The sequence below is a fragment of the Cataglyphis hispanica genome, chromosome 4 (genome assembly GCF_021464435.1).
Source record: "Cataglyphis hispanica isolate Lineage 1 chromosome 4, ULB_Chis1_1.0, whole genome shotgun sequence".
NCBI classification, from domain to species: domain Eukaryota; kingdom Metazoa; phylum Arthropoda; class Insecta; order Hymenoptera; family Formicidae; genus Cataglyphis; species Cataglyphis hispanica.
This window is the reverse complement of record NC_065957.1, coordinates 78,748-101,434: the sequence shown is the minus strand read 5'-3', so window position 1 is coordinate 101,434 and position 22,687 is coordinate 78,748. Positions and strand designations below refer to the sequence as shown.

At 28.3% G+C, this 22,687-nt stretch overlaps 1 protein-coding gene across 3 annotated transcripts; it reads left to right on the top strand.

Moving 5' to 3' along the window:
- The first annotated feature begins 3,409 nt into the window (after nucleotides 1-3,409).
- Nucleotides 3,410-21,937, top strand: LOC126848888 (transient receptor potential cation channel trpm). Of its 3 annotated transcripts, XM_050590178.1 has the most exons (19): nucleotides 3,410-4,342; nucleotides 5,023-5,122; nucleotides 5,412-5,494; nucleotides 6,524-6,707; nucleotides 6,789-7,002; nucleotides 7,073-7,232; nucleotides 7,329-7,465; nucleotides 7,544-7,700; nucleotides 7,797-7,950; nucleotides 8,026-8,334; nucleotides 9,206-9,758; nucleotides 9,824-10,035; nucleotides 10,144-10,311; nucleotides 12,357-12,416; nucleotides 13,386-13,598; nucleotides 14,182-14,530; nucleotides 14,699-14,844; nucleotides 14,987-15,574; nucleotides 16,265-21,937. In XM_050590178.1, the coding sequence occupies exons 2-19, from the start codon at nucleotides 5,060-5,062 to the stop codon at nucleotides 17,543-17,545; spliced, it is 5,031 nt and encodes a 1,676-aa protein (XP_050446135.1). In that variant the 5' UTR covers nucleotides 3,410-4,342; nucleotides 5,023-5,059; the 3' UTR covers nucleotides 17,546-21,937. The 3 variants fall into 3 exon arrangements, with proteins under 3 accessions (XP_050446135.1, XP_050446136.1, XP_050446137.1); XM_050590179.1 differs by lacking the exon at nucleotides 5,023-5,122; XM_050590180.1 differs by lacking the exon at nucleotides 12,357-12,416.
- Nucleotides 21,938-22,687: the final 750 nt, after the last annotated feature.

Below are 22,687 nucleotides of genomic sequence, written 5' to 3'. Positions count from 1 at the left end.
TATAATTTAATATCTCGCTTCTATCTATGTTATAATACGCAAAATATTTTTGGCCGCTAATTGTCAATAATATAGTATTGGCGACGTAAACAATAGCGCGCTATTATGTGTGTCTCGATTTTGTTATTATTCGCATGACGATACTCGAACAGAAAAATAGTGGTGCGAGATGTTTCACCGAATTCGTTTTCTAAACGCAATCGCAACAAGTATCAGAAAATTATTTGCTATGATTAATGATTGATTTACTTTTATAAAAAATATATAACTATACCTACATATATCGCGACGACAGATCTCGAATTGAATATTTCACTTAATTTATTCATTTAATAAAGTAAGAATCAAAGTGACAGAAATTATAAATTATCGTTTTGTAATTTTTACAGAACAATATTAACTATCTAACTTTTTCTATCGATACATAGAAGTAAAAATATTTTGTCCAATACTTTATCATACAATACTTCTCGATTATTTAAACACAATTCGGATTGAGAACGTGCAAATATTAAACTATTGAATTGCATGATCAAGTAATTAGCATAACAAAAGATAAATTCATGATAAATCAATTTTTTAATAAAAATATATAATCTATAATATTTAAAATATTTGTCTATACTTTAATATTCCGCGTATATATAATACATAAAATATAAATAATGAATAACATGATGTTCGGATTTGGCGTATAGCCGCCTCTACTGTTTATAATCTTGTTATCATTTGCACATTCCATCCATCCAAGCAGTAAAGTAGTGTAAAACGCTTTATATATTATCAAATTCTTTTTCTAAATATGATCAATTATTAAAAAGATAATTTGCTATGATCATTATAATTAACAATTAATTAACTTTTAATAAGAAAATTAATTTATTTCTAAAAAAATAAGATAAAACTATAATATCGCAATGATAAATTTTTATCAAAACGTGTATTCTGTGTTGCTCTTTTATGATATAATTAAATATATATTTTATGATTACCATTTCGCAATCGAAATGTGGTGCAAAGTGTTTCGTGATTGTTACGTATACAACATAATAAATAAGTGCTATAAAAAAATAGCAGATGAGAGCAAGAGAGAGAAAAGAAATTTGGGAGCAATGGACGTACCAACAATATGCGGTAAGTTTATAAATTATTTAATATTTATATATTATTTATCAAGATATTGTTTTTTTTCATTTCCTCGATAGTTTCTCGATCATTCCGAATCAAAATAAGACGATTAAAATTATAGGAAAATATAATAAAATAGATCTCCGCGTTTCGAAAATTCTGTAATTTCACGTATATCGCATATACATTTGTCTTCCGAGAAAAGTAGACTTTTTCGCATTTTCTGCTTTATAATTAAAATTCTGAGTGATATTCCACAAAATAGAGAAAAAATATTTTTTATATTTTATACACTAAAAAAACAATATTGCATACGATATCGCGATTTTTTTATATTTTATGATATTTTGCAAAAATCTGATAGGACAGCTGATAGGATCACGATTACATAAACATAAAAAAATTAACGCTGTTAACAATTAAAACTCTTTAAAAAAATAGAGCACTGTTAAAATAAGTATAAGAAAATATAATTAATTATGCTTATATAAATTTTTGTTTATAATAACTTTTTTAATGTGCATCGATGCGTACTAGTGCATTCAATTTAAATTCATAAATTAAAAAATTAATTATATAATATAATTATAAAAAAAATTTTAATAATAAAAGTTAAATAAATTAAAAGCATGATTTGATAAAATGCTTAAAATGCTTGATAATTTTTTTCAAGAATTAGAAAAAAGAAAATATTGTATACAATATACATACATACATACATACATATATATATATATATATATATATATATATATATATATATATATATATACATAAAAGTATTTTAATTATATATAACTTATTATCGTTGTAGTACTAGAATGACATAATATCACGCATAGCTAACCAATCAGATGTTTTACCATGGCATCGAAAAAATCTGGCCATTTAGTTCCACCGGTTTTAAAATGAATCTAGTTGACGCTACTATACGAGCTAAAAAAAGCGTCTTTCAAAAAATGGCGGCATAGCTTTTTTTAGGATTCTCTCTGGTATTACAAAAGAAATGCAAAAGAAATAAATTTCAGATAAAATTTATAGAATTTTGAGAGAAAAAAATTGTAATTTTAAATTTGAATTAGAAGAAATAAATTAAAATTGGATACTCTATATATTCTGATCAATTGAAAATGGCTGCTTCATTTTTACCATCGAAGGCTGCGATCGGGAAGATGCTAGAAATGTTTCGAAGCATTTGATTGACCAATCAGAATAAAAAGAATAGCGATTTCTTTAATCTGATTGGTTAATATAATGCTTCGAAGCATTTCTAGCGTCTTCTCAACCGCAGCCGAAGTTAACGGTGTATGGCTGCGGTCAGGAAGACGGTAGAAATGGTTCGAAGCGTTTGAATGACCAATCAGGATAAAAAAGAATAAAAGTTTCTTTATTCTGATTGGTTAATGCAAGCATCTGTAGTTTGCAGTGAATTTTGGAATACGGCTCTTGTAGCAGAGAGAGAGAGAGAGAGAGAGAGAGAGAGAGAGAGAAATCTGAGAGTGATCAACAGTCATCCCGTAGTATGTCATCATATATCATCGGCGTCATAGCTGTTATAGGGGGGTAAAGTGTAAAGCCAGGTAAATCGCCTAATAATCAGTGGAACGTGGAACCCTGGCTTAATCTTGACTCTTGACTCGTGTCACCTCGCATACGAAATAATGAGGTTACATTTGAGTTGAAATTAATATAATATCCATCCCTGTGAGAAAACAAATCCGCTAATATACAAAGTATATGAACACGATTATACTTAACGCTGTTATTTTCGACTTTTATTACAGTGTGTAAACAAATTCGTTATTTTATCCAATTTGATGAACGTGGGTCTATCGGATTGCCAATTTTGTTGCACATTTTTTTCTATTTATTGTTAGTGAAATAAGTAATTACAGGAAGTGCAGGTATGTATATATGAAAAAACGAATTTTATACATGCAAACGGCATTCATATCGCTTGTATCATGTTAGTTTTTTTTATAAACATGATGAAGATGATAAACATGTAATGTATGACAAATCATTAATTTCTTCTCCGTTTTTGAGAATAGATGCTTTCTATTTACAGTGACATAAGCAGATTCTTATAGTCATTTCAACTCTAACTCAATAAAATTTGCAAGACAACAATATTATATAGGATGTTCTTAAACTGATTATCTATTTTGCAAAATATTTTCCTGCCTTAAAGGTGTTTATATATATATATAGACAAGATACATGCTTTATGGAGCTAATTTAATTACTAGTGTCTATATGGCAATTATCAATGTCTCTATAGATCTCAAAGCAATATCAGCTGTTTCGTGGAACACACATTCAAGCATTGCAGGTGTTATCTATTGAATCACCTCTATAATATGATTTCAAAGATCACTATATCTTTAATTCTTCTATGGTACATTTTAGACTTAATGAAATATTCCAGGTAAAAAAATCTACTGGTGTTAAATCAGACAAATATGCTGCTCATGATTAAGATTCTCCATTGTTAAAAATTAAATTTTTATAAATACATGAATTTGTATAACATATTATTATTTTTATAACAATTTTTTTAAATAGCTCTAATTTCATTAAAATAGATAGTAACTTTAGGAACATCTTGTATTACACATAATAATTATTTTCAATTAACTTAATTGCAGTTTTATTGATGTGATCAGAAGAGTCAAGCTATGTCCATTTATCACTTAAATGGGAAGTGTTCAATGTTGTTTGCACTAGCAAGTTTTGCAATTTTAACACTCATGACACTCATGACACTAATCATGATCAATCTGACTTACGCCAAAAAGGAATAGATTTGAGTAATCAGAAAATCATACATATTATGTTACCTATCATACTAAATTATATTTTGTGTGATTTATGAATCAATGTCTGCTTTGAAAGTTTACATTTCATTTATTATTTAGATGCAAAGTAATAAAAGATTTCCACTAATAATTTCGCCTTAGTATAATAGTTTTCATAATCTTTGATACATTTATATGATACATTTATACATTTATATTGATACGTTTATACATTTATATTCTACTTCTTTTAGTTGGCACGGTTTCTCAAGATGGATGCAACATAATAAGAAATAATGTAACTCGAATAAGACTGTGACATAATCAAAATTGTTGAAAATATATTTTAAACATAATTGACATTATTTTAATTGATTGGATTAAAGATGATTATAAAAAATAAATCTTGTCGAATGGTAAGTAATATGTATATGTTTGTTAATAATCATACTGCAATCGCAAATGTAAACATTTCAAAAATTATTCTATTGTTTTACATTATGTCACTATTACATTATTTTATTATATATTATTTTATTAAACATTATAAATTTTATTATAATTTTTATATTATTTAATTATTAATATTGCATTATTATTTTGATATTTATGATATTTAATATTAAGTATCTTTTATTGTGAAAGATCATGAATAGATATAAGTTTTTAATAAGACCTGTTCTATTTTATCTATTGTTTTACTAATTTTTTTATTTCTTCAATGAATTCTCATTGTATAACTAATCAGTATAACTCCTAAAATAATCTAGCAAAATAAATGGATTTGTTTTTGTGTCATTAAAAACTTTTGATTTGTTATCATATAAGATCATATTTGCTGCAGAGATACTGACTTTATTTAATAGATTTATCTTATTTCTTTATTATGTATATAAATTTTTGTTTATCTTTTTTATTATTGCTTTCTTTTTTATTGTGTGTGCGTGTGTATAGTATCTGTTATCATATTGTACATGTAATAAATTTTATAATATGAATGTTTTGTATGTTTTATATGTGCAATAAATTCATTATATTAATATTCTCTACTTTATGTTGATAAATTTTTCGTTTTTTTATAAAATTTTTGCATTAGTGTATCGCTTAAGTTAATGTGAATGTAACTCACCAAGATGACAATTGGAAATATTATCTGTGGTGCAAATACCCCAAAAGTGAAAAAAAAAAAAATTAAGGTATATTTTTTGTTATTAAGAATGTTTCTCTTTTTTTTTATTCATGTATTAAAGATATCATATATTCTAATATTTCTATATATTACATTTTAAATATTTTAGCTGTTATTATTATTATTATTATTATTATTATTATTGTTATTATAAATTTTATTTTATTGTGATATAATTGCATAATTATATTAAAATATGATAAATAATAAAAGATAATATAAATTTTTATATGTTTGAGGACAATTTTTATTCTTTTATATGTATAACTCTTATTTATATATTTTTTAATTTATAGACAACTGAACGAAATTGGATAGAAGCAACATTTCAAAAAAGAGAATGTTCAAAATTTATTCCATCTGCAGAAGATGAACATAGGTAAGAGTTCTGTATAAAAGTTTGTATACATAGAAAGAAAAATATTTATAAAATAAAATTGTGTGTATATTTTGATGCTAAAGGTTTTTTGCATTGTACAATTTAAATATAAAATTTTGCATTGTACAATTTGCTGAGAATATATAGTTTTTGAAATGTTAATAAGATTTTTAGATGATAAAAAATTTATATATTTATAGAATTATAATAATGTATAAATAAATTTATATATTTATAAATTTATTTATACTTATTTTTATTACTGTAGATTATATAACGAAACACAGCATATGCTATAAAGTGTGATTTAACATAGTGTTATTGTTATATTATAGTAAATACATTATAATATTTAATTATAATTATATTTTGTGTATGAATTATATCATAATTATTTTAAATTATAATTTTTGTTTTCATCTATTTTAATAATAAATTTGAAATCAAGTTATTTGTATTAAACTGATATTACATAACATTGTTATTTCTTTATTTATCTAATAAAGTTGATTTATTTTTATTTGATTTATTGATTTATTTTGATTTATTTATTTTTGTTTATTTTATTAGTTTTATTTTTTATTTTTTATTTAATTTTATTTATAGGTTTAGACATGTATAGGGAGATAAAAATGCAGAATATGATGTGATTACTTCCAGGTGAGGGATCCCATGTGCATCTTATATTGATTTAAACTCCTTTTGCTTTTATAGCTTTAATAATATTGCTTTTCTAAAATATTAATAAAGTTTATATATGAATATATAATAAATTCATTTTCTCTGCATTACAATTATTCCATAATATATATGAATTTTATATGCCTAAGCATGTTTAATTACAATTATATGGAAACAGTAATATTATTTACTACAAATATTGTCATACATATAATATATACATATAATATTATAAAACTTTATAGCATATGCATAACAATTATACAAATAAAATATAAAGTTATTAATTAATATAGATATAATTTTAAAAAATATACATTTATATATTAAAATATTGTATTATTATAGGTGTTGCTGTGGCAATTCGTATACTCATCATTGCGGAACTGGGGCAGATGTTCAAAGTTATACTAATAATAGCAAAGAAAAAGATAGTGAACAATGGTCTGTAGGAAAAAATACTTGCGCTTTTCCCACCGATGCGTACGGTACCATAGAATTTCAGGGCGGCCCGCATCCTACAAAAGCACAAGTATATATCCGATATTTTTTATATTATCAACATTATTGTACTTATGAATAAAAAAATGATACAGTTATCTATAATTTGCAGTATGTAAGATTGGCTCATGATACACGACCGGAACCAATTGTACAGTTATTATGTCGAGAATGGAATTTAGGTTTGCCCAAATTGTTAATTACAGTCCATGGTGGTCGATCAAATTTTGAGCTTCAACCGAGTTTAAAAAAAGTTTTACGTAAAGGCTTATTGAAAGCTGCTAAAACAACAGGAGCATGGATATTTACGGGAGGAACAAATACAGGTATATTTTTATTCATGGAAAGAGTAAGTTAATGACTTTTATTTTTACATGTTTTTTTATTTTTGCATAGGTGTTACGCGACAAGTCGGTGATGCTTTATTGCTGGAACGTTCTCAACGACAAGGTCGAGTAGTAAGCATAGGTATTGCTCCTTGGGGTATTTTGGATAAAAGTCACGAGTTAATTAGTCGCGGTGGAGAAGTATCATACGATTGTGTCTCCTCACCATGGTAAGAGAGTTCATATATATATATAATGCAAGGATATATTATTAAAACATCGAACTGTTTAAGAAATTTTAAAATGTCTATTTTGTAATTTTCTAGGACCAAATACACAGTACTTAATAATCGACATGCTTACTTCTTATTAGTAGACAATGGTACTGGCGGTCGATATGGTGCAGAAATTGTTCTTCGTAGAAGATTAGAGAAATACATTTCAAATTTAAAGTTGCAACCATGTAAGTGTTACAAAGATTTACAGAGAAGCCGAATTTCTATAATATTTAAGAACTTCTGAGATTCATTGTTAATTTTAGATACACACAGCAGCATACCTGTAGTTGCCTTAGTTATTGAAGGTGGGACAAATACAATTCGCGCAGTTTTAGAATACGTGACGGATGATCCACCTGTACCAGTAGTGATTTGCGATGGCTCAGGACGTGCAGCTGATTTAATTGCTTTTATGCATAAGTAATAACAAGCTTTTGTTTTCCATGGGTATCTAAAAAATATGTAACTGTGTATACGCAAGTGTGTATATTAATGTGAGATATATTTTTTATCCAGATGGAGAGATGGACAAACGGGTGATGGAGAAGGGCCACTGGAGGGCGTTAAAGAACAAGTTTTGGAAACCATTAAACGCACTTTTCAAGTTTCTGCTGAACAAGCAAGCCAGCTCTGTTCAGAACTTTTGCAATGTACACGAAAAAAACATTTGGTATCTACATCTTTTATTATAAATAAGATATATATCCTTGTATCATATAAATTGGACCGAAAATTATCTTTGCAGATCACTGTATTCAGGATATCACAAGATAGGCCACAAGAACTTGATCAAACTATATTGACAGCTTTGTTTAAATCAAAACAATTATCACCAGCTGAGCAATTGTCTCTTTCTTTAATATGGAACCGCGTAGATATTGCTCGAAGTGAAATTTTTATATATGGTCAAAAATGGCCGCCTGGTGCTCTAGAACAAGCTATGATGCAAGCGCTTCAGCATGATAGAATAGACTTTGTGAAACTTCTACTGGAAAATGGAGTATCCATGCGGAAATTTTTATCAATACCTCGTCTTGAGGAGCTGTATAACACAGTAGGTCAACTTTATTTCTATATGAATAACTTTCCTTAGTAAACAATTTAAATATGGATATAAGAGATATTTTATATTATAAATAGATGAGTATGATAGAACTATTTTTCCTTTAAATTTATTTCTATATAAATAAAATCAAAAGAGAAAAAATATAAAAAATATGGTAAAATATGCATATATTTTAAAAAATTTGAAGACATTTGTAATGTACTGGATGTTTGATAATAATCGCCCCATCCGTAATGTGCAAGTAGGGCGAGTTAAACTGAGTAGGAAAGTCCTCTACATTTTGCGATCTTTCCAACAATTAATGAGAAATTAATTTAAAAAGATTGGCCAATTTGCGCGAATATTACCGCGCGATGAGAAAGGACAGCCTGATATAGGCGGCATTGATATATACTTGCTAGGACGCGAGAGTTATGTACGTCCATCGTTAGGTACTTCTCGTACATAACTGTTATCATTTGTAGAGCGCTTTTTTTCCAAAACTTTGTTGCGCGCCTAGCGACCGCGTACTTTTGTTGATTCTATCTTCTCGCTGCGTACTTATATTCGCGCTTATACACTGAATTGATTGACCTTTTTTAATTAATTTCTCAATAATTATGAAAATCGCATAATAGTAAAAGTTTTTCCGCTTTAACTCGCTCTACCTGCACATTACGAGTGGGATTATTATAGATGCTATGTATAATTATTTAAAAAAATTCTCATTTACTTATTTTTTAATATACAAAGAAAATTATTAAAGTTATATATTTTTGTGAAAAATTAGATTGTAAATATTATACTTTTTAGGATAACTTTATAAATATTATAATACATTAAACAATTTCTTTCTTTTTTTTTGTGATGGATTAATTAGAAGGAAGGTCCGTCAAATACGTTAGGCTACATTCTGCGCGATGTACGGCCGAATATCCCACGAGGTTACATGTATACGTTACATGACATCGGTCTTGTGATTAACAAATTAATGGGTGGAGCATATCGCGCCCAATATACACGTAGAAGATTTCGCGTTATTTATACGCAGGTAATGAAGAGATCCGGTGGTGGTCATCAGCAATACATGCATCGGAATAGTTGCATTCCGAATAATAATATACGCTATTATGCAAGCTCTGGTGGAAAGTCCGATCAAAGTGTGACCGTGAATCTGCTCACTGAAACGTCACCGGCTAATCGCGATACTCCTCTTTTCCATTACCCTTTTAATGAACTGCTTATTTGGGCCGTATTAACGAAGCGTCAGCAAATGGCCTTATTAATGTGGCAACATGGGGAGGAGGCATTGGCTAAGGCACTTATAGCCCTGAAATTGTATAAGGCGATGGCACATGAGGCAGCTGAAGATGATTTGGAAACTGAAGTTTATGATGAATTACGCGGCTATGGCAAAGAGTTTGAAAACATAGGTATGGATGAATATCAGAAACTTGTTTAATCAATATAAATCATGTCAAATCTATTTTTTATATAGCACTCGAATTATTGGATTATTGCTATCGACAAGATGATGATCAAACGCAACAGCTATTAACTTCGGAACTTCAAAATTGGTCAGGGCAAACATGCCTATCTCTCGCAGTTACAGCGAACCATCGACCGTTATTAGCGCATCCCTGTAGTCAAATTATTCTAGCCGATTTATGGATGGGTGGCCTTCGTACGCGTAAAAATACTAATTTAAAAGTATTTGATTAATTTGCTAAATTATTTATTTTACAATTGATTAACCAAATATCAAATATTTAAACATATATATTTATTAAATCTCTATATCTTATAATATTCTCTTAGGTGATTATGGGATTATTCTGCCCTCTGTATATAACACGATTGGAGTTTAAGAGCAGAGAAGAATTGCAACTAATGCCGCAGACACAAGAGGAACATCTGATAGCGCTAGAAGACGAGAAGGAGGACAGCGATTCTGAACAAAGTACACCAGCAGGACCTGATGTCGAGGTGATTATTTTTTTTATCTTTGAAATATAACAATTACTTCTTGAAGAATTTCAGATGTACTTAATTAACAATTACATCCTGAGTGTTTCCCTTAAAAGATTGTAATAATAATGCAAACATTTAAACTGAATTAATCATGAAAATTGTGTATATAATTTAAAATATGTACATTCATCGTACATTATTAATTGAAAGATTATACAAATTTTAAATACAGCAAAATAAATATTAATAGCTTTTTGTTTTCAATATTACATGATTAAAAAATACTCAGATAGCCAAGTCTGTTCAAACAGATTTTGTCAAACGTCTGCTACAAATTTTTGTCAGCAGAAAGACTGCAGATTGTATACAAAACTGTTATATCAAATAATGATAGCAGAACATCAGCAGAAATATTACAAAACCTGCTGACATAATTTGACAACAGATCAGTAACAGAAACCAAGCAGAATTTATACAGAATTATTATAACAGATTGGCAGCAGAAATTGAGCAGGATCTGCGCAATGCAATTTGATGTCAGATTGGCGGCAGAAACCGAGCAAGTCTGCGTGTACGCATTTTGATGGCATATTGGTAACAGAAATCGAGCAGGGTCTTCTAACATGACATAATATCAGATTAGCAGCAAAAACCGAGCAAACGTACGCGCAATCTGACAGCAAATTGGCAGCAGAAATTGAGCAGAATCTGCAATAATTTATTTAAACAGTAGTTTATTTGCTTATCGCTATGCGACGCAGTATTCACTTTCTATATCTCGTATTCAAATTCTTGTCATCAGCATATATGAAGCCTGCAGCTAACAACATATATAATTATATTTATCGGTTCAATTTTTTATACGATTCCCATACAGGAAATTCAAATAGTGACCTGATTTTTGAAAAATCGGACAGATAAATGTCTGATTTCACTTATTCGGACAATTTCTGTTCGAATAAGCAAAATTATTTAGTTATTATTTATGATATAAAATAGAAATCTATATAAAATAAAAATTCTATTAAATAAAATTTTTAATTGTATCAATTAAATTATTTAAATTTTTCTATATTTATTACATTAATATTATATATTTATATATTATTAATACAAAAAACAGAAAATGACATCCCGTGAATGTGATATATCGACTATTGACATCATTTTTGGGTTTCATGAGACCTAATTTAGGATGTCTAATTATTTATGTTATTTTGTGACCAAAATTTATTGTTATTTTGTTACTTGGGATTCTTTAAATGTTTAAATCCATTTAAATGTCCATTTTATATAAATGTCTAGAAGCTGCAGAATCTGCTTGATTTCTGCTGTCAATCTGTCAGCAGATTATGTTAGCAGACTCTGCTCGGTTTCTGCCGCCAATCTGCCGCCAAGTTATGTCAACAAAATCTATTCAAATTTTTCCGCCAATCTGTCGACTTATTATATTAGCAGATTTTGCCGGCAAAACATTAGCTGAATGCAAACGCAGTTGATGTCAGTTTGTTAACAGATTTTGATTAAATCTACTACCAATCTGCCTTCATACTGTTAACATTTTGCTTAAGGGGGATTATAATCAAATGAGTAATATAACTGCTGGTTTTACAAAAAATTTCATCCCAGGATTTCATCTCAGGATTTCATCCCAAAATAGTATAAAAAGATTTCATCTCAAAATTATGTAAAAACATGCACAATATATGTGGTTTTTAAATAACACTCATCTGGATAACACATAAATCAAAATTATTGCATAATTAATGCATAATCTCTGAATTTGGCTTATTCTGTTTATTTTAATAAAGTTATATATATTGTTTTATCTTCGATTAATATCTTCGATATTAATTGAAACAATATAATCTTGTTTTTTATTTTGCTTACATTTTGCAATATTTGCGTTATTAATATGTTTATTGTTGCACTATTATAAATATGGATTAAAGGATATACTTTTCATACATAACTTCAACAATTAATTGTCTTTATTAAGGGTGCTTTGAATTGCTTGTAACATATAGACTATGTGGGAATGCGTATTAATTATTTTTTAGAAACATCTGCACAGGAGCCTGAGCAAACGCGACAAATCCAGCAGCCAACAAGGCGTAAAGGTATATCTATACTGGTCTGAACGCTGTGATCGTATATAATAATCATGTTTTCTGGTGCATTTTTAAACTATTTTTTGTTTATTTATTTTCAGTTTTTATTAGTTATATTTAACAATCATAATAATTTTTTTCATGTACATGCAATGTTCACTTTGTAAAGGATAATAAAACAATGAAATATATTCCTTTAAATGTTAAAAACTGAATGTTCTGTATTATAGGAATGTATATAATACTTTTGCTTGATGTACTAAAAAATAACTTTTCTTGCATATACATAAATGTTCCAATATGTTTTTGCAAAACTTTCTAATCTCGATCTTTTCTTTATAAATAAAATTTTTGTTTTTCCAAAATATGCTAGATTTGCTTATATTATAAATTATAATCATTTGTATGTGTATATTATATGTGTAATTATAATCATAATTTAATTTTGTAAAAATTTATTATATAACTTTTTATTTTCTTATATTATTATTTGATAATTTTATTTCAATTCTTTATTTGCCTAATGGATTAGTTAAATATATCTTAACTGTAAGAATTTAAGAACGACATAAAATATATATAAAATTTATATTTATTAATCAATTGAAAATCGTTGTTTTAATTTTTGTTATTATTGATGTAAATATTATGTTATAAATATGCACATTTTTATTGATTTTCTATTTTATAAAATAATTTTTCTGGATTTATGGACATTTATGAATTTCTACTTTACCTAATTAACTTTGTCTATGATATAAATGTTATTTTTTTACACTAATTTTTATGGTGAATGAATTACATAGAACCAAACTAAATCTCCTTTTTTCTGTTCACACAATAAACATTTTGATATTAATATCCATTTGACCATGCACTGAGAAATTTATTAAACTTTATGTATGTAATGTTCTTCCCAGTATACAAATGATTTATTGATTTTTTTGACTGATTCTAAACATTTTACATTTTTTATAGGCTTTAATTAGCGACGAGCACAATACAACAATAGTCAAGGAGACAATTGTTCAAGAGAATGGGAGAGTATTAACAGACAATGATGATGGAATGTATCGTATTTATGGTCTTCAATCTGACTATTACGATAATAAAACGACCAGACCATTAAGATTAAGAAAGAAATTATATGAATTCTATACTGCTCCAATTACAAAATTTTGGGCAAATGCTGTGAGTAAAGATATTTATCATTATAATATTTTATGGCGAAATTTGATGCATTCAGTGAAGTGCACTTGATAATTCATAAATCTGATATATAAAATTAGTTTCATATATGATAAATTATTTCACTTGAGAGAATTTCATAAACTTCACATTGTTCTCTTTTTTGTATAAACAAAATTATATAGATTTAATAAATAAATAAATCTTATAAATATTGCAATACATGGTACAATATTCTATTTAATAATTTTTCTTTAACATAAATAATTATTATAATATTGGAAAACAAAAAATATCTATTTTTAAGACTGTAATGTAATCTACAGTTCTGTATAGTAGCATGATATTTATTAAAATACAAAATAGATTCTTGTTTAAATTCATAGACAATTTCTTTCTTTAGTATTTATTTTTCTCTTAAATTACACTTAACTGTACTGTCAAGAATCGTTACGTACGATTAAAACTGAGAGAGATTGCATTGGTGCAGCCAACCGAAATTCGCTATTATTAACATTTATATTTACTGTCCACGTGAAAAAAGTTGCAATAAAAAATATAGTGCAATATAAATATTTTTTTACAGATAGCATATATTATCTTTTTGCTTTTCTTTTCGTACTGCATTCTGGTACATATGGACGATCATCCATCATTAGCCGAAATATACGCGATTGCTTACATCTGTACGCTCGGATGCGAAAAAGTACGCGAAATTGTAATTTCGGAACCTGTGAAGCTGTCGCACAAGTTTAGCGTGTGGGCATGGAACATGTGGAACCCATGTGATGCTGCTGCAATCATATTTTTTCAAATTGGACTGGCTTTACGTTTGCGACATTCAACTTTCGATGTAGGTCGCGTCATATATTGTGTTGATTGTATCTACTGGTATTTACGAATACTCAACATCCTTGGTGTCAACAAATATTTTGGTATGCTTAATGTCAAACTAAAAGAGTAATTTAATTTTACGCGTGGAAGAATCTGTTTAATTAAATAAACTTAACCAATTGTATATATGTGTGTTTGTGTTGTAAATGCATCTTTTACATAATGTTTTGTATTATTTTTATAAATACATAATAATTTATATTTTATAGGTCCTCTTGTGACTATGATGGGAAAGATGGTTAAAAACATGATATACTTTGTGGTACTTTTACTAGTTGTATTAATGAGTTTTGGTGTAGCGAGACAAGCTATATTAAATCCAAATTCTGAGCCAAAATGGCGAATAATACGAGACGTACGTACATATTCTCCTTGACATATATTGTTAAAAAGAAATTCTTTATATATTTTAATTGTTAATTTTTGTTTTATTTTTTATTTATATATATTTGTTATATGTTTATTATATATCTATAAATGTTATATTTTTTTAACAGATATTTATGGAACCATACTTTATGTTGTATGGAGAAGTGTATGCCGATAATATAGATCCTGATTGCGGGGATGAACCAGGAATGATTCAGTGCCTTCCAGGTCGTTGGATCACGCCTGCTGCAATGTCCGTGTATCTTTTAGTTGCCAATATTTTGTTGATAAATCTTTTAATTGCGGTATTTAACAATATTTTTATTGAGGTAAATGCTATAGCTCATCAAGTCTGGATGTTTCAACGGTTTACCGTCGTTATGGAATATGAACAGAAGCCGGTGTTGCCACCGCCTCTTATAGTGGTTTGCCACATATATTTATTGCTAAGATATTTTTTGAGACACATACAAGGTAAAAGTGGCACTGGTGAGACTTGCGACAATGGATTAAAATTATTCCTAGAGAGTGATGACATGGAACGGTTGTATGACTTTGAAGAGGACTGCGTTGAAGGCTACTTCCGTGAACAGGAGCTCAAATTACAAATGTCTACAGAAGAACGCGTGAAAGTTACAACGGAACGAGTAGAGAATATGCATCAGAAAATTGAAGACATCGATAAGAAAGAAAGCACTCAGAATGCATCTCTTCAGGTTATTGTACTTTTTAATTAATATTATTATTAGAGTCGATCAAAAATAAGGTTCTTTGTTTTAAAACGACTTATGCATCTATTTTATTATTATTTGTGCACAAATTGGACTTATAGTATTAAAATAGAAGTTATGACTACTTTTCAAAAGATGCACTTATCTCATTTTGGCACGAGTTTGAATTTTCCCTCTTGGTAAAAATCAGTTTTTGTTTAAACCATTCTTGAACAGCTGAATCATCTGAAAATCGTCTTCTTTTTCGTGTTTCTTTTGCGGCTCAAACAAATAAAAATTGGAAGAAGCCAACTCTATGGACTATAGGGAGGAATGCTTTATAATATTTCAATCAAATGATTACAAAAATTTCTGTTTGATATGATAAAATGAGGTTTAATATCGAAAAAAATTCACAAGAAGCTTTTTCTCTCTAAAAAGAATATCTATATGGAGCAAAAATATTCAAGTTTGTGCCAATATGGGGCAAATGCATTATTTTCTCAAAGACTATATTGAAAAGTAGTTATTAGCTTTCATTTTATTAACACAATATAAATCCAATTCGTGCATAGGTTGTAAATAAAAGTAATAAAACAGAATTTTACTTTTTGTTTCATCCTAATAAACATGCACTATGTACAAGAATAGCATATATTTATTATCAATATTTATAAAAGTTTTTTTGATGTTTAGGCAGTCGAATTTCGTATCCGCAAATTGGAGGAATTGAGTCAACAGACTGTGGCTCATCTTGGAGTGATTCATCGTTTTATGGCAACTTACATGCCCAATGAAGGATTATCCGGTTTAGAAACGTTAGATAATATTCGGCAGCGTCGCGTATCGGAACGATCAGAGGCTTTTTCCGAAGCGGACTCTCACACGCAACTACCAACGGCCGCGCGGCGCAAAAGGCTTTTACGATCCTTCACCGATGCCGCTTTCTTGAACATTGGACATTTGACAGAGGACGATAAGATACCAGAGACTGTGACTTCTCGCGATAATCTAAGTAGACACGATTCTTCTGCAAGTGTAAACGTTCATGACGACATCAAGACAACCATAAGTTTGGAAACTGAAGGCAGCAAAAATGTCCTTGAAGGCGAAGCAACCAGTAAAAAGGAAGTACCGTATGAGAAAGAAATGAGTATGAGTAGAGAAGTGAGCAGAGAAGTAAGCAGAGAAGTCAGTGTGGAAATTACTAGTAAGGAACAGAGTAAAGAAGTTAGTAGGGAGACTAGCAAAGAGGCCAGTAGCGAAAATCCGCCCTCAGATATTAGGCAAGATTCCGCGGAACGTACATACCGTCAAGATTCTATGGAGCGTAGTGCGTACAGACAGAATAGTAAAACCCGATCAGAACCCGATGATATTATGTTACTTCCTCCGCCTGGTATCCAGAGAGGTGTGACTTGGGCAGAACCACGCGTGGCTATGATTCCGTCCTCGGTTACTTCGGCCGGTAGTGCCCAAAGATCAATCCTGCTAACGATGCGTGCAGAATACACGAGCATAACAGATGAACTCGAGAGCTACTGCGGTTTATTGAGTCCACCGCGGACGCCGCCGATCTCGCCCCCGCCATCGCGAATGTCAGAGATCTCGAATCCCGCAATGGCCTGGCAGATCGAGAACGAACATTTACGTAACGCGGAGGAGTGCGACTATCAACAGATGGAGGATTTGATACAACGACGTTACTGCGGCAACGATGTCGACGATGGGCCATCATCAAATGCGCACATGGACGAAACCGTCGTGAGTTTCCTCGACATGCCCAATGAACATCGTCACTTGCGTCGAGTCTCTGCTGTCGAAGAGGATTCTCGTCGACCGCCACCAACAATTAGCGTAACACGTGAAATCGAGCAAACACTGGCGCGACCAACGATACGCGACTCGGAAACGGCTGATCCGAATAGCAAGAATTTAAATACCGTACCTGCCCCCGCCTCCGAAACTATGTGTTAAATAATGAAGAGAGATATGCGCTTTGTATAATTATTTTCCTTCAAGTCCCAAACATTTAATATTTGAGACTCAAAATAATTATTGCATGTTATCTATTTCGTGATCATGTTTTTATTATCAAATGTAGATATACTATTTATTGATTTTTGATAATGTGATTTGATTATTTTATAAATACAACAAATTTTGGACAATTTTAGCAATTATATAAGAAATATAATTATAATATTTAATAGTCATCTCTCTTGTAATACATCAAATTACAGTCAAGATATATCTTCTGCAAATTTTGACTTGAAATAATCTATCACAAGCTCGTGATAGATTATTCCAATGCTTATTGGTATGTTAGTTAATTTCGCATATATGGCCTAAGTAGTATTTTTTTTTAGCAAATTAAGTAATTATGAATTTTATTGTATAATAATGTGTATTTTTATCGAATTTTACATTATATTACTACACATTAATGTTTTTAACATTCTATAATGAACGAGATGTGTGTATACATACACACATACGCACACACGCGCGCGCACACACACGCACACACACACACACACACATATACAGGGTGTCCCAAAACTATCGGACTTCCTTTTAATAGCAGATTCCTTAGAACATTTCAAGATGGAAATCCTAATAGAAAAATATCAAGGCTGTAATAATTTTTAAACGGAAGCAATTATATTTTACGAATGAAAAAGCTGAGATTTCGCGCACTTAGGCACGGCGAAATAATAAGTGAAAAAAGCTCTATAAATGGGATGATCTTTTTATAATATTATGATTATAATATAAATTTATAATAGCATTGTAATTATATGGTCCCACTTCTTTACGCCTTGCATTAATGTATTCTTTTTATGAATAATGAATGGGAGAACTAAAGGCATCTCAAAAATGGTTCAAGTAAAATTTTGTGACATGTTTCAGCTTCAGCTGTCAAAGTGATCGATCAATGTTACTATGAAGGTGCTTGCTATGATATGCTATGCAAGACAAATAAATTGTAATAGAATTGTAATATTAGATTTGACATTTTGAAATATTTTAGAATCTGTAATGAAATACAAATTATTTTTATAACATATCATAGCAGACACCTTCATTGTAATATTGATCGATCACTTTGACAGCCTGAGCGCACGAAATCTCAGCCCTCTCATTCGGAAAATATAATCGCTTCCCGTTTAAAAACTATTATAGCCTCGACATTTTTGTATTAGGATTTTCGTCTTGAAATGTTCTAAGAACTCTGCCATTAAGAGGAAGTTCGGTAGTTTTGGGACACCCTGTATATATATATATATATATATATATATATGTGTGTGTGTGTGTGTGTGTGTATATATGTGCGCGCGCGCGCGTGCGTGCGTGCGTGCGTGCGTGCGTGCGTGCGTGCGTGCGTGCGTGCGTGCGTGCGTGTATTATTATCATTGATCTTTCAATATGTTATTGTACATAATAGAAGTGTTAAATATGAAATCTTTTTTGTACTCTAAGATTGTTTACTGCATCTTAGAAATTATTTCTAGTGCATCGAATTATATGAAAGTCATGTATATGTACTGTGTTCTAAGAAAAAAAAAGCAATATTGGCATTTCTATCAATTATTTGATAGATTCTGTGCATTCAGAATTGATCCTTCCATTTGATGGATTACAACTTTGATTTTATATATGCACATTTATTTAGCTACAAATAATATTGTAGAATAAAATATTGCAACAAGGATAAAGCCGTTAATAATGCTGTGCATAAATATTTAGCGAATAAATCGCATCTTACAATAGTTCACGCATGGTTTAGATGTATCGATTGGAACTGTATAAAAACGTTATAAAGAATTAGGATCATGAAATATAGGCTCATTATACAATCAATTCTAGATATAAATAAGTTGAGGCAAGTTACAGGACTGTAACTTTATTATCCTTACTGCCGAATACTATAATCAAGATAATTTTTTGAGATATGTTTAGGGCCTTACACAACGCACTTTCTATTGCGTTAGATTTCATGGACCATTTGAAAGCAAACCATATCACGCAGAAGTTCTAGTGAACTAAGTCAGTCTGCGTTAGTACAATTGCATGTATCTTAAAACAAAACTTTGATATATATTCCTATATCCTTAAAATGCCTAATGCATATATATAATTATATATATGTTTGTATAATTTAAAAAAGTTAAGAAGAGAGAAAGTGGCGAATTTAAGCATATTTAAAACATTAATATTAATAATTTAAAATATATTATTTAATTGTACTTTAATAGAGGTGATTTATATCGCTATTTATTTCAATTTATTAGCAATTTTCTACATTTTTGCTTAGATTTGCTTAAATTAAACATTGTGTATAATATTAGATAATATATTAAGCAGCTATTTTAATCAATTTTTTTGTTACAATATGTTTGTTATAAACAATTTTTGCCGTGTGAGGCCGGTTTCTTTCTTATGTACATTTACGGCGCAAATAATTATTTGCGAGAAGTTTTGTAAGTCAGTAATATAAAATGAAATTTTTAAAAAGATTTCGAATAATGAATTAAATTATGTATATACGTGAATGTGTGATACACATAGCATGTCCCAAAATCATCTTTATCAATTTGGAATCGATTTTTTCTTAACGAAAATATCGACAGATTATCATTTATGGCAAGAATTTCCAATTTTTTTTATTCATATTTTTTTTCTAAGGTTTAAAAATTCAAATAAAATTTTATTAAAGTATATATATATATATATATATGAACTTCCCCCATCTATAAAATCTAAAAAATGTTTTATTATTTTTTTGACTTTTCAAAATTTTTTATTTATGAAAAGTGTTTCTTTTTTAATCGCTTGCAATTTAAAAGTTATTAATGTTTTGATAAGGAAAAACAGAATCCAAATTAGTCAAAAAACTGCCATTTAAGGACATTTGGTGGTTTTGGAACATATACAAGTTATATATGTACATAGAATATTCAAATATTTATGCTACAAACTTTATATATATGTAATACTCTTATATATTGTTTGTATATAGTGAGCAAAGCTGTTTTATACACGTATATCCAAAAATGAATCATTTTTGAGTTACAAAAATGCTTTCAAAAATTTCTTATGACGAAAAAAAATATTTTTATTTTATAACAAAAAAATCGATTTTTAAATACAAATACTAATACTTTTATTGATATTTTAATGATTATAGTATACTGATATAGTATTTAATGATTATAATATATTGATATGAAATTTGTGTTATAAATTTTTGAATATTCTATACAAAATCGTTAATTATAGAAATATATTTAAAAAATGATATATTGAAACATTTTATAGATATATAAAATATAAATATCAAAAATCTTGTAGACAATATAGATACGTGTATACATTTTTTGCAAGAATAAATTTATGGCTTACATTGAAAGTGTAAATAATACTGTACGAAATGTACAATGTGTACATAGTGAAAGAATTTATTCAAATTATTACTTATACAAAATTGGCAATAAGGACGTAGGGAAATAACAAGTTTATTATCATAATTTTTATTTAAATAATTTTGAATTGCAGGTTTGTGCAAACTCAATTACATTATAATTTTTAAACTGTCTGAATAAAACAGGTGTGATTACATTTTTCCATTCTCCAATATTAACTTGAATGTACTTAAATGTGACCGATAAATATTGGTTTTTTCTTAAATATATGTATAAGGGTTATATATAAATGATGTGCGTGCGTGCGTGCGTGCATGTGTATACATGTGAGAATTTCTAACTCATGATGTTGATGCTCCTATAAAATAAGGCTTCCTGAGTTTATTATAAATTTTATAAATTATATTGTTGTGTAAATTTTAAAAGTACAATATTATATATATTTGTAAAATATCTATAAAAGATAAAAAAATAATGGAAATGGAAATATAATCTATTATGAATAATAATTAATTGTTAATTGATTAATTGCGCAATAAATTTATTCAATATTTAATTAGGATAATATTAATGTAGATATGACGTTAATTTGCAAGAAGTTTTAATATGTTTAATAAATGTATGTATATAAACACACACATGTGCATATAAATATATATATATATATATATATATATATATATATATATATATGGCAAATTATTTGCCAACATTAATTTTATTTTCGTATACAATAATGTAAAAATTTTACGATACCGACAAGTTTTGTTTTAAAATTGTGCACATACATATACACGATATATGCAAGAAACTTCTATGTAAAATATCAGATAATATTAACGATAAGAATGCCAATATTAATATAAGATTGATAATAACATATATAATGCACGAACTTCTACATATGTTTTCATTATGTATTTATATTAATTGTACTTAATATGTATATATATACATATATATATATATACATATACATATATATATACATATATCTTATATATATGTACGATTATATATATATATATATATATATATATATATATATATATATATATATACTTGTACTACACACAGATTTCTACATATTTATTTTTTATTTATACAGTTAATAATACCTTTTTCCTTAAACATTTTTGTTGAATATTTCATAAAATCTGATTGCCAGTCGTAGTAAATACTATTATTAAATATTAAGGTGTATAAATTATATTGTAATCGCGTAACAGTTTGGAGAATATTTAATAGAAGAAATCAAACAAGCGTTACTATTTCGATTATAATTAAGCTAATTATTCAGGGAAAAAATAGTCTGTGTGTAAATATATATATATATATATATATATATATATATATATATATATATATATATAATATTTTAATACAATTAATTGAGATGCCTGAATGAATGACTGATTGAATCGTTATCGTATTATCGTTCCTATGTTACATGCGCTTTCATAAGTAAATAGTATAACGTTACTTAAGATTGATGTTTCAAAAATTGAAAACACTTACAAATTATAAATTTCATAATAGTGTTTATTATGCAGTAAAGTCCCGACAAATTTTCTAAATGGGGCAAGAGAAGCGGAAAATTCCTGAAAAGGAATAAATAATTATATATTACATAACTCTACTTATCGGGGCTCTATTGTACCTGATCAAGAACTAAAAAAATGAATTAAAAGCA